We start from the raw sequence: 13,158 nt of genomic DNA, 5'->3' as shown, positions 1-13,158 counted from the left end.
CCGTGGCTGTGCAGGGCTACACACAAAAGTTACCATGGGCCTGTGAGCAACATGTGGCTCTCGAGCTACAGGTTGGGTACCCCCTGTGTTAACTCATAGTGGCATATTTATCAAAACTAGTGCAGAAGAGTCAAATCAGTTGTCAGTTGAAAAAAGCTTCCTGCAGATAATGAGAAATAAAAGCTCTCCCAAAATACCAGAATAGTTACTATAATGTACAACAAACCACATTTCCCTTGCACTAGTTTTCATAAATCTCCCGTTTCCCATAAATTCTCTACAGCAGCTCTGTGGACAGACACTGAATAAATCAGCTGCTTCTGCCTCACTCACAGCACAAAATCCCAGCACAATCTGATCAGCAGTTAGTTCTCAACTCAGAAGCAATTACTTTCCTTAAAAAAAAAAAAGAAGGAAAAATCATATCCGATAAATAATTTCTTTATTGCAATAGTTGTCTAGCTGCAATAACCAACAGATCATTTATTACAACATAAAATCCACAATAAAAATATACACATACTGTGGGACGGAGGAAATGACATGTGTCTGAAGATTGGGGGTATAAGTAGAGGTAAAGCAGCCACAGAACCACAGCACATGTCACTACGGGAAAGACACTGAATGGCGGGCGAGGCCGAGAGAGTGGGGGAAAAAGAAACCCACAGAGTGTTCACATCCACTGTGAGCATATTCAAGCCATAGGGATATGAGAAATGGGTTTATTCACAACCTGTCTTCCCGACAAATAGCACTAGTCATAACTAAACAGAACCCCGAACATTACTTACCTACCGCGAGGGAAGTCAACTTGTGATGTCAACAAATGCCCAACAAAGAACTAGTAAATCAGTAGACTACATGGGAAAGACAATCAAATAGGTCCGTACTCTACAAGCTGTACACTTTTGACATCAACCCAATGGGAAGATAAATCAACATGGCTACTGGAATATGGCTAAAGCACCACAGCTCTGATTTGCATCGATGTAGGGTAGATGTGACAGCTCAGTGATGTACGGTTACCGCCTGTCTGTATTGTGCAGTCGTTCCACCAGAAATTGAATGGTGGCAATAAAACATGCATTAATGAGGAGATTACAGTGTTGTCACATTGTGGGTACATCATGAATGAAGCATGGCACCGCATCCTGTGCATTCACACTAATCAGAAGCAGGGTGAACGGAGAAGAGATCTGAATGGCTTAGACAACGCATAGTATAGAATTACATGCACATCCCTAGTGATACAGAAATAAGGGAGTCCGTGGTGGGCTTCTAGAATCCAACCTTCCCAGAAACAGCCAGTGGTGGGTGGAATGTTACTCGTTCGGATGATGATGATGACACCTTCCCCCAGGGCCCCTGCCCTGCCAGTTAATCGTAGGCACGATGCACTGGATCTCTACAAGAGAAAAAGAGAGACTTTAGTTGGAGAATGCTAGGGAAAAAATATCTTAACAATTGGCAATGCCTGGAATTCAGAGAGGGAGGAGAAGGCCTCTTGTTCTAAGGGTCTTCTCCATATCCTGATCATAGTACAAGGTAGGACGCGATAAGTCCATCTTGGAGCATCTTCAGACTGCCTGGGCTACACTGCCTATTAAACAGCATTAGTAAATATTTCCAATATGTTATGTCTAGTGCTCCGCTTGAGGGAGTGGAGCGGAACAGTCATCCTTGTGCGACACTCCATGTGCCTTACCTCTCAGGTCTTGGACTAAGCATATTGTTAAAAATTTGTTTTATAGGATAGTACTTCTGCTGCCCCACATCTCAAACAACTCACAAGCTATAAACTTACGAAGCTTCTTCTTTCAGCAAAGCCAAGAACTTCCTGACACGATACTCTGGATCCATCTTAAATATAAAATTAGAAACAATCATTGGAAATTAAGCATAAATCATAACCTAATATAAAGTGGCTTTCGAAAGTATTCACCCCCATGGCTCTTGCAGGAGATCTGATAGGTAATACATTTATGTTAGAGTAGGATGTAATAATAATAATCTTTATTTTTATATAGCGCTAACATATTCCGCAGCGCTTTACAGTTTTGCACACATTATCATCGCTGTCCCCGATGGATCTCACAATCTAGATTCCCTATCAGTATGTCTTTGGAAAGTGGGAGGAAACCGGAGAACCCGGAGGAAACCCACGCAAACACAGGGAGAACATACAAACTCCTTGCAGATGTCGTCCTTGGTGGGATTTGAACCCAGGACTCCAGCCCTGCAAGGCTGCTGTGCTAACCACTGCGCCACCGTGCTGCCCTAGATATAGAAGGGCATAGGAATTTTATAATTTGAAGAATGAATGCGGCAGTGAATATTGAAGAAACAAACACAGGAAAATAAGACATACCAAACAAGGGGAAGGGGGGGGGGATGTTTTGGAGGAAGAACTTATTGGGGGGGGAGGGAAAGTTTTGTTAATTAGTTTATAACAAAATTATAAGATTATACCATGATACAATATAGGTATGCTTATAACGAGGTCATGAAAACAGATGGATTTGCAGTGATTTGTAAAACAAGAATGCAATATGTATTGTTGGGAAATCGTGTTTGTCACAATAAAAATGGTTTTGATGAAAAAAAAAAAAAGTAAAGATAAGCGATTGTGCTCAGATAAGGCGTAATCAGAGCATGCTCGTGTGCTAAACGACTGTCTTCGACATGCTCGAAACATATATTCGAGTCTCCGCGATTGTTAGGCAATCCCTGCATGAGTTGCAGCTGTCTAACAAACAGGTAATCCCTGCATGTATTGCGGCTGTTTAGCAGCCTCGAGACATGCAGCCGCGGGGACTCGAACATAGTTTCGTCTTTATGGAAGAGTGGGCTAAAAAACCTTTACTTACACACAAAAATTGTAAGGCTTGTATGGAGTTGAGCCACAAGATATGTGAGAGACATTTTGGCCACTAAGGTAAACGCTATGTCTAGTGCCAAACCAACACAGCTCATCATCCCAAGAACACCATCAACACAGTGATGGCAGCATCATGCTGTGAGAATGATTTTCAGACGCAGAGACAGATAAAATGGTCCGAGTCGAGGGTAAAATGGATGGTGCGAAATACAGGGATATTCTTCAGCAAAACCTGTTTCAGTCCGTCAGTGATTTGAGACTGGGACGGAGGTTCGCCTTCCAACAAGACAATGACCCAAGGCATACTGCTAAAGCAACAGTCGAGTGGTTTAAGAGGAAAGGTGTAAAGGTACCGTCACACTTAGCGACGCTGCAGCGATACCGACAACGATCCGGATCGCTGCAGCGTCGCTGTTTGGTCGCTGGAGAGCTGTCACACAGACAGCTCTCCAGCGACCAACGATGCCGGTAACCAGGGTAAACATCGGGTAACTAAGCGCAGGGCCGCGCTTAGTAACCCGATGTTTATCCTGGTTACCATCCTAAAAGTAAAAAAAAACAAACACTACATACTTACCTACAGCCGTCTGTCCTCCAGCGCTGTGCTCTGCTCTCCTCCTGTACTGTCTGTGTGAGCACAGCGGCCGGAAAGCAGAGCGGTGACGTCACCGCTCTGCTTTCCGGCTGACCGACGCTCACAGCCAGTACAGGAGGAGTGCAGAGCACAGCGCTGGAGGACAGACAGCGGTAGGTAAGTATGTAGTGTTTGTTTTTTTCACTTTTAGGATGGTAACCAGGGTAAACATCGGGTTACTAAGCGCGGCCCTGCGCTTAGTTACCCGATGTTTACCCTGGTTACCAGCGAAGACATCGCTGAATCGGTGTCACACACGCCGATTCAGCGATGTCTGCGGGGAGTCCAGCGACAAAATAAAGTTCTGGACTTTCTTCCCCGACCAGCGACAGCACAGCAGGGGCCTGATCGCTGCTGCCTGTCACACTGGACGATATCGCTAGCGAGGACACTGCAACGTCACGGATCGCTAGCGATATCGTCTAGTGTGACGGTACCTAAAATGTTTTGGAGTGGCCTAGTCAAAGTCCAGAACTTAATCCAATTGAGAATCTGTGATCAGACTTGAAGATTGCTGTTCACCAGAGGAAACCATCTAACTTGAAGAAGCTGGAGCAGTTTTACATGAGGAATGAGCAAAAATCGCAATGGCAAGATGGGGAAAGCTCATATAGAGAGCTGTCGGAAACGACTTGCAGCTGTAATTCCTGCAAAAGGAAGCTCCTCTAAGTACTGACTTTAGGGGAGTGAATACTAATGCACACTGACCTTACAGTTATTTTGAACGAAAAATGACAAAGGGGTGAATATTTTTGCAAGCTACTGTATTTGCAGAAGAAAGCTTTTTGGGGTCAATGAGAATGATATATTATCAGTAATTGGCACTGGGACCAGAAAGACCAATTCATTGTGCCTAGTTGGAGGGAATCAGGACATTTTTGAACTTCAAAAGTTCTTCAACCAAATCAGAGCAGTCAGAAAAGTGAGCATTTTAATATGTATACTAGACTGTGAAACTGCTGTGCAAAGTTGTTGACTAAACAACAAAGAACATAAGATACACATAGATCTACACAGTTCCCTTGAGAAAGCAGAGTGAAACGCCAATAGGGGCATGGACATTTCATATGAATCTTTGGGGTAACTTATTTATAATGTTGATGACTATGGTCACATGATTATGTATCTACTTATAGATATACTTAGTATTTATTTATAGACTTGGTTTAGATGCGGCTTCAAGAACATGCACTTTAATATCAGTATCTGCATCCATTTAATTTTTAATAATTACCAATCCTTTCCCATGCCTAATCATGTATGTAAAAACATTTTTGATCCTGTAAATTACATTCCCCATATACATCACTATCTAATGTACGCTCATGTGTTTATTTATTTCGCTGGTGTATAATTTTCTGTTCAATGATGAATTAATGATTTTATATGCATTTAATAAAAGGTATATTTTAATCTTGAACAAGTGTGGTGCCGCTCTTTTTTATAGGATATAATTATGTTGTGATGGTACGCACATATCTGCCTTTTGTGAATTGGTTTATAGAGCTACACCAGCAAGATGGGCTGGCTCCTTATCTGCAGTCTGAAAAATCCTCCTGAATAATGTTGGTGCCTGATACCATAATACCTGGCAAAGAGGTCACTGCACTAGTGTGATCACGCTCCTTTAGCAGATACGGAAATAGACAAGTGTTGTCACTCAGCTATTTTTGTGTAGCACATTCATTAGAATAGATGGTGAACGCACGAGAAAGGATCACCAATCCAGAAGGAACCTTGACAGACAACCCTAATTCGGATGGCATACATTTCTTCAGTAAAACAAGAAAATCCCATCCTTCTGTGTGTAGCAGATAGGAGGGAGGAACTGCAAATGGGATATAAAATTATATCCTAGTTTGCATTTTGGGAAAGCCTATCCTGTACCCTGGATCTCCCTAACTTATCTACAGAGACCCTTGCTGACACACCTGGTGAAGACTGTTATATCCGAAATGTTGTGCTACTTATTTCTGTACCTACTGCGGTGTTATCAGTGTATATGAGATACTCATACATCCTATTAAAAGCATCTCAACATGTCTTTTGGTCTGAGTTTCTTCTTTTCATCTTCTACAGTTTTGCAGGAGCTCAGTGGTTGGCTCCAAGGAACTAGCACCCTATACAAATTACAATAATTCCTAAGGGTACGCCGCTTGCCCTATTGGCGATTTACCCTTTTGTGTGGGTCCTCACCTGCATGGACATCTCGATTAACATCAGCAGCTTCTTGATGCCTATGTAAACCTTCTTGCCCTTCACATGCTGAGCAATAACACCACGTTCATTGTCCTTGAAACTACCCAAAAGCTGCAGAACAGAAGAAATAAAACACGTATAACGGGAAATAAAATCCAAGGGAAACAACACACAATACAACTTGTCCATGTGATGACCTCACCTCCAGCGCCTCCATCAGCTGCTCGCCTGTGCAGATGTTCGGAACCTGTATTGTAGTGCTGAAGGCATCCAGCATCTCCATCTCTTGGAGGACGTCCTTACGACTGGTGGTGCCAATGATCAGCAGTTTACGACCCTGGAGAGAAATAGTAAAATCGGAGACATGTTCAGCACAATAAACCACAACTTGTTCAATTCTTCACAATATATGATCAGTTAAGTTTTCTTCCAGGAAGCAGCGTCTTCCTGAAAGTTGTAGCCCATAGGTGGACAACCCACTAAACTAGTCTCTTACCTGTGGTGGAGCTTTCTTGAAAAGAACAAGTAAAGCCTGGAGCACCAGATTCGAGAAGCGAGGACCAATGGGAACATAATCTGCAAAAAAACATAGACTAAAATCTCATGGGATTTATTTATGCACAGATTTGCATGGATCTGTGGTCTCACCTAGAAGTCTTTCGATATCATCCACCACAACACAACTCAGCTGTGACTTGTAGGCATCATCAAAGATCTGCCAAAAGTCAGAACAATGAATGATTCAGAGAAGAAAAGGAAGAGTCATTTGGAAGATCCAGACTTTACAATCTTATGCACTGAATTTGCCTAAAGTAACCACTAGTCTATAATGCAGACTGTACTAGTGCACTTAGATTCCCCGATCCAATATCACTAATCATACAATAGGTAGATTCAATTTTGATTCTATATAAAGTGACCAGCTGTCTAAGCAATAGAAAACACCTGCGTCCTTCAAGGGGTTGTACAGTAAAAAACGTTGTTACGTATTCGCACCAATTAGTACAATGGAGAATGTTGACCCCCCCCCCCCATTAGAAAATGGAGGAACAGATCCTCAGCCATCACTCCATTCATTCTCTATGTTCTATGGGGCTGCCAGGAAAAGCAGAACTCCGTGCTGGTTTACTGAAGGGGGAATGAATGGCGTGGCAGTTGACAACTTATTTTCACCAGACAACCCCTTTAAATAGGGGTGAGAGGAAGTGAGAACAATATATTCTTATTGGTGGAGGACAGATTCCCTTTAAGGACGAAGGTTCCTTCCATATCATAGAAATATTATACACTATATTTAGAATTGGATGTACTGAATTTACCAATTGTATCGTGATTAGTAATATTGGACCATGTGATGTTTTTGGCCTACTATTGTGTGTGTCTGGTAGTGTATGGTATTTTTTTTTTAAATAAAAAATGCATCAATAAAAGTGATTTTTATTGCTTCCTATATTTTGACTCCAGTACTTCTTTCATTATAACTATGAATTTTAATTTATTGCTAAGACAAGAGTTACAATAATAATCCCTGACAGTAGGATAGAGATAAAATAAAGGTGTAGTGCAGGCGCAGGAGCTATATCCATTCGACTGTCAGTAAACGTAAGCTGGTACAGAGTAGACACCCAGCTTCAATGGCCGGAATGTGAGACAACTATGAGGGATGGAGCTTCCTCTCGGCACAAATCTGTGCCCCCACAATATACCTGTGGGTTGCAAAGCAGCGGGGGATTTAACAAAGCCCCCCAAGCTATGCCACATACCAGAGACAGGACTATAAGTTGACAGCATGTGTAACTTTGACAAGTATACTTCAATACAGCAGTAGCAATACGGAATATGTACGTGATCAATAGGTTGCAGTGTTAAGTCGATGTATAGTGAGACTAATAAAAAATAAAACATTTACTGTAACAAAAAAGTTGTATAAGTGAATGGCAAAAAAAAAAAAATGTCTGATCAGCTGGGGTTAATCACCTGATCATCTGTTATCGGTGTTGGCCGGAAGTACTTACTTGTGGAGCTGGCTGTCTACTTCTAGTGGCCGCCGCAGGGTACTGCACATCCACCTCCTATTGATTTGAATAGGAGGCGGATGTGCAGTAGCAAGCCCCAGCCACTACAAGTAGACAGCCAGCTCCACAAGTAAGTACTTCCGGCCAGCGGCCGCCGAAAGATAAGTTGATTGGCAAGGGTGGACAAGCTCTTTAAGCAGTTAATATGAATCTTCTCCTTTTAACACCATATAATTTTAGGATGAACTTATAAAAGAGGATTAGCTTTTTGGTATTTCTTAGGAAGGCTTGAAACTATGATACTAATACAGGGTTCCAACCCCAGCTAAACTATAGATTTAAATAATACAATTCTGGTAACCTGCAACCTCCTGTAGGGGGAGCTCCAAAGCTTATTGTATACCGTGCTATTATAAAGCTCAATTTATAAACAGCTCCCTCTAGTGGTGGCTGTGAGCAGCAAGAATTGTGTTACATAGCTTTGTTTATGCAGGGAATTTGAAGCTCTGTGTCAGAAAGTCAGGTCACACAAAGATATAATAAGAAATGACTTTTATTCGATTTAAAAACAAGTAAAAAATATATGTGCTTGCAGGTGGGCATTCATTTTAAACTTCTGAAATTAACCTCTTTCTGACCTCTGACGGGATAGTACGTCCGAGGTCAGATCCCCCGCTTTGATGCGGGCTCCAGCGGTGATCCCTCATCAAAGCCGAGACATGTCAGCTGTTCTGAACAGCTGACATGTGCCAGCAATAGCGACGGGCTGGAAATGAGCGCATCGCCGACCCAAGTCACATGATCGGGGGTCAGCGATGTGTCTCCTTGAGACCTCTATGGTTGTTGATGCCGGCTTGCTGTGAGCGCTACCCTGTGGTCAGCGCTCATAGCAAGCATGTATTTCAGCTACATAGGAGCGTTCTGATGGAGGCTATTGAAGCATGGCAAAAGTAAAAAAAAAAATGTTTAAAAAAATATGAAAAAAAAAAAAGGATATAAAAGTTTAAATCACCCCCCTTTCGCCCCATTCAAAATGAAACAATAAAAAAAAATCAAATATACACATATTTGGTATCGCCGCGATCAGAATCGCCCGATCTATCAATAAAAAAAGGATTTACCTAATCGCTAAATGGCGTCGCGAGAAAAAAATTTGAAACGCCCGAACTAAAGTTTTTTTGGTCGCCGCAACATTGCAGTAAAATGCAATAACGGGCAATCAAAAGAACGTATCTCCACCAAAATGGCATCATTAAAAACGTGAGCTAGGCACGCAAAAAATAAGCCCTCACCCGACCCCAGATCATGACAAATGGAGACGCTACGGGTATCGGAAAATGGCGCAATTTTTTTCTTATTTTTAGCAAAGTGTGGAATTTTTTTCCACCACTTAGATAAAAAAGAACCTAGACATGTTTGGTGTCTATGAACTCATAATGACCTGGAGAATCATAATATCAGGTCAGTTTTAGCATTTAGTGAAACTAGCAAAAAATCCAAACAAAAAACAAGTGTGGGATTGCACTTTTTTGCAATTTCACCGCACTTGGAATTTTTTCCCCCATTTTCTAGTACACAACATGCTAAAACCAATGGAGTCGTTCAAAAGTAAAACTCTTCACGCAAAAAATAAGCCCTCACATGGCCATATTGACGGAAAATTAAAAAAGTTATGGCTCTGAGAAGGAGGGGAGAGAAAAACAAACAAGGAAAAACAGAAAATCCCAAGGTCATGAAGGGGTTAAAAGATGAAAAAACAGGATTTTTGGTTGCTTACCGTAAAATCTGTTTCTTGGAGCCTCCATTGGGGGACACAGGAACCATGGGTGTATGCTGCTGCCACTAGGAGGCTGACACTATGCAAATAAAAAAATTAGCTCCTCCTCTGCAGTGTACACCCCACCGACTGGCATTAAACTCTTTAGTTAGTGAGAAAGCAGTAGGAGAAAGAACAAGGTTGAAAAACCATAACCACAAACTTGAGAACTGTAAACGTGAGAACAGTCAGAGAACATATAACAAAAACATTGGGAGGGTGCTGTGTCCCCCAATGGAGGCTCCAAGAAACAGATTTTACGGTAAGCAACCAAAAATCCTGTTTTCTTTATCGCCTCTCATTGGGGGACACAGGAACCATGGGACGTCCCAAAGCAGTCCCAAGGGCGGGAAAAACAGACTTCCATCAGGTCAGAGGACTCACCACTGCCGCCTGCAGGATCCTTCTGCCTAGGCTGGCGTCCGGCGATGCGTAGGTATGGACCTTGTAAAATTTGGCGAACGTGTGGATGGAAGACCAAGTTGCCGCTTTGCAAAGCTGTAGGGCGGAAGCCCTGTGGTGCACCGCCCAGGAGGCGCCGACTGCCCGGGTAGAGTGAGCCTTAATCCCAGGAGGGGGCACTCTGTTCTTGACCCGGTAAGCCTCCAAAATTGCCGTTCTGATCCAGCGAGCAATAGTCGCTTTAGAAGCCGGCTGGCCTCTGCGCGTGCCATCAGGAATGACGAAAAATGAATCCGTCTTCCGGAAAGAGGATGTTCTATCCAGATAAATCCTCACTGCCCTGACTAGGTCCAGCTTGTTCAACGATCGCTCCAGAGGATGAGTCGGAGCTGGACAAAAGGAAGGTAGAACGATGTCCTCGTTGAGGTGGAAGGTGGAAACCACCTTAGGAAGAAAAGAAGGTGGAGGTCGGAAGACCACCTTGTCCTGGTGAATGACCAAAAACGGAGGGCGGCAAGACAGTGCCGCCAGCTCGGAAACGCGGCGAATGGACGTGATGGCCACAAGAAAGGCCACCTTCCAAGATAAAACTGATAGAGGAATCTCCCTAAGAGGTTCAAAGGGAGAAACCTTCAGAACGTCCAGTACCAGGTTTAGGTCCCATGCCTCCACAGGGGCCCTGTACGGCGGGACGGCGTGGGCTACCCCCTGAAAGAAGGTCTTAACCTGTGGCCGAGAGGCCAAGGTCTTCTGAAAGAGGATGGAAAGCGCAGAGACCTGACCCTTCAGGGAACTAAGAGCCAGGCCCGAATCCAGTCCTGCCTGAAGGAAGGCCAAAAGAGAAGGCAGGGAAAAAACCATAGGCGGCACGCGGTTGGACTCGCACCAACGGAAGTAGGCCTTCCAGGTGCGGTAGTAGATCCTGGAAGACGAAGGCTTCCGAGCCTGAATCATGGTGTGAATGACCCGGTCCGAAAGGCCGGACGCTCTTAGAACCGCGGTCTCAACAGCCACGCCGTTAAACTGAGCGACCGAGAATTCGGGTGGCAGATAGGACCCTGGGACAGCAGATCGGGCCTGTCTGGAAGGCGCCAGGGAGCGTCCGCGAGAAGGTTGACGAGCTCCGCGAACCAAGCTCTCCTGGGCCAATCCGGGGCGATCAGGATGACCGGCACCCCTTCCGCTTTGATCTTCTTCAACAGTTTGGGAAGTAATGGAAGGGGTGGGAACAGATAGGGCATCTCGAACTGTGACCAAGGAATGGCCAGAGCATCGACGCCCACTGCGAGAGGATCGCGTGACCTGGAGACGAATTGTGGAACCTTCCTGTTGATCCGAGACGCCGTGAGATCCACATCCGGAGTTCCCCATCGAAGACAAATCTGATGGAAGACCTCCGGATGCAGGGACCAATCCCCCGCCGCGAGACCCTCGCGGCTGAGGAAGTCGGCGGCCCAGTTTTCTACGCCGGGGATATGCACCGCGGATATCACCGGAACCGTTGCCTCTGCCCAAAGGAGGATCTTGGACACCTCGGCAAGGGCCAAGGAGCTCAGAGTCCCCCCCTGATGGTTGACATATGCCACAGCCGTGGCATTGTCCGTCTGGATCCGGACTGGAAGGCCCCTGAGAATCCTTTCCCAATGGCGGAGGGACAGAAAGATGGCCCGAATTTCGAGGACGTTGATCGGCAGCGCGGACTCCTGTAGCGACCAACGGCCCTGAACCGTCAGGTGGCGAAAAACCGCACCCCAGCCGATCAGGCTGGCATCCGTTGTCACCACCTGCCAGTGAACCGGAAGGAAGGACCTGCCCTGGGAGATGAGAGGAGACGTCAGCCACCAGTTGAGAGACCGCTTGACCCGAAAGGAGAGTCTGATCGGCCGATCCAGGGAGAAGACCGACCTGTCCCACTGAGACAGAATGGCTTGCTGAAGGGGTCGAGAATGGAATTGGGCGAAGGGAATCGCTTCCAAGGTAGCTACCATCCTCCCCAGAACCTTCATGGCCGATCGGAGGGAGGGAGGCCGAGGACCCTGGAGCAAGAGAATGTCCCGACAAAGGGTGGATCTCTTGTCCTTGGGAAGGAAGACTCTGGACTGACGAGTGTCGAAGAGCATGCCCAGAAAGATGATGCGCTGAGAAGGAATAAGGCAGGACTTCTTCCGGTTGACCAGCCATCCGAAACGGGATAAGGTGTCGAGAACAATGGACAAGCTTTCGTGGGCCTGAGCAAAGGACGGAGCCTTGATGAGGATGTCGTCGAGGTATGGAAACAGAACCAAGCCTCTGACTCTCAAAATGGCCATCAGCGCCGCCATGATTTTCGTGAACACCCTTGGCGCGGTTGCGAGACCGAACGGCAGGGCGACGAACTGAAAATGATCTTGTTGCACTGCGAAGCGCAGGAAACGGTGATGTCCGGGAAATATTGGAACATGTAGGTAGGCGTCCTGGATATCTATAGAGCATAGAAATTCCTGAGCCTCCATGGAAGCAATTACTGAACGAAGGGATTCCATCCTGAAGTGTCTCAGGCGAACCCTCCTGTTCAACAATTTGAGGTCCAGAATGGGACGAACCTTGCCGTCTTTTTTCGGTACCACAAAGAGGTTCGAGTAGAAACCCGTGTACCGTTCCTTTTCTGGGACGGGAACGATTACCCCGGATTTGAGCAGAGAAGCGATGGCTGCGAAGAAGCCCGGAACCAAAGCGGGATCTTTTGGAGGACGAGATTGGAAGAAACGATCTCTGGGTCGGGAGGCGAACTCTATTTTGTATCCCGAAGACACAACTTCCCTGACCCATGCATCCTCTACTGCGGAAATCCAGACGTCCCTGAAACGGAGAAGACGGCCCCCCAACCTGGGAGTTGGGCTGGAGTCTTGCCGAGAGTCATGCGGAAGTGGATCTTCCAGTCCTGGGCCTGGACGATCTACCCTGGGAATAGCGAGGACGCCAGGACGGAGTGGGCCTGAAGGACACCGCCTTCTTCTCTTGACGTGCCTGTGGCCTCTGTTGCTGCTGGGAAAAGGAGTTTGACGCAGCGAAGCGACGAAAAGGCCGGAACGAGCGAAACTGCCGTCTAGGAGGAGGGCGACGAGGTTTAGCCTGGGGGAGAAGGGAACTTGTGCCCCCAGTGGCGTCCTTAATGATCTGGTCCAGCTGGGAACCAAAGAGACGAGAGCCCTGGAAGGGCAGACTAGTGAGGGAC

The 13,158-nt window shown here is 45.7% G+C and overlaps 1 protein-coding gene across 1 annotated transcript in view; it reads right to left on the bottom strand.

Moving 5' to 3' along the window:
- Positions 1 to 425: 425 nt before the first annotated feature.
- NSF (N-ethylmaleimide sensitive factor, vesicle fusing ATPase) overlaps positions 426 to 13,158 on the bottom strand; it is a 96,111-nt gene continuing 83,378 nt past the window's right edge. The window contains exons 16-21 of the mRNA XM_069751330.1: positions 6,360 to 6,426; positions 6,208 to 6,287; positions 5,914 to 6,048; positions 5,709 to 5,822; positions 1,805 to 1,860; positions 426 to 1,405 (exon numbers count right to left, since the gene is read on the bottom strand). Coding sequence (XP_069607431.1) covers positions 1,378 to 1,405; positions 1,805 to 1,860; positions 5,709 to 5,822; positions 5,914 to 6,048; positions 6,208 to 6,287; positions 6,360 to 6,426 — 480 coding nt within the window. The 3' untranslated portion in view covers positions 426 to 1,377. The remainder of the gene's footprint in view (positions 1,406 to 1,804; positions 1,861 to 5,708; positions 5,823 to 5,913; positions 6,049 to 6,207; positions 6,288 to 6,359; positions 6,427 to 13,158) is intronic.

Source organism: Ranitomeya imitator, chromosome 2 (assembly GCF_032444005.1).
Source record: "Ranitomeya imitator isolate aRanImi1 chromosome 2, aRanImi1.pri, whole genome shotgun sequence".
NCBI lineage: Eukaryota > Metazoa > Chordata > Amphibia > Anura > Dendrobatidae > Ranitomeya > Ranitomeya imitator.
The sequence above is the reverse complement of the archived record's forward strand: the minus strand, read 5'-3'. Positions and strand labels throughout refer to the sequence as shown.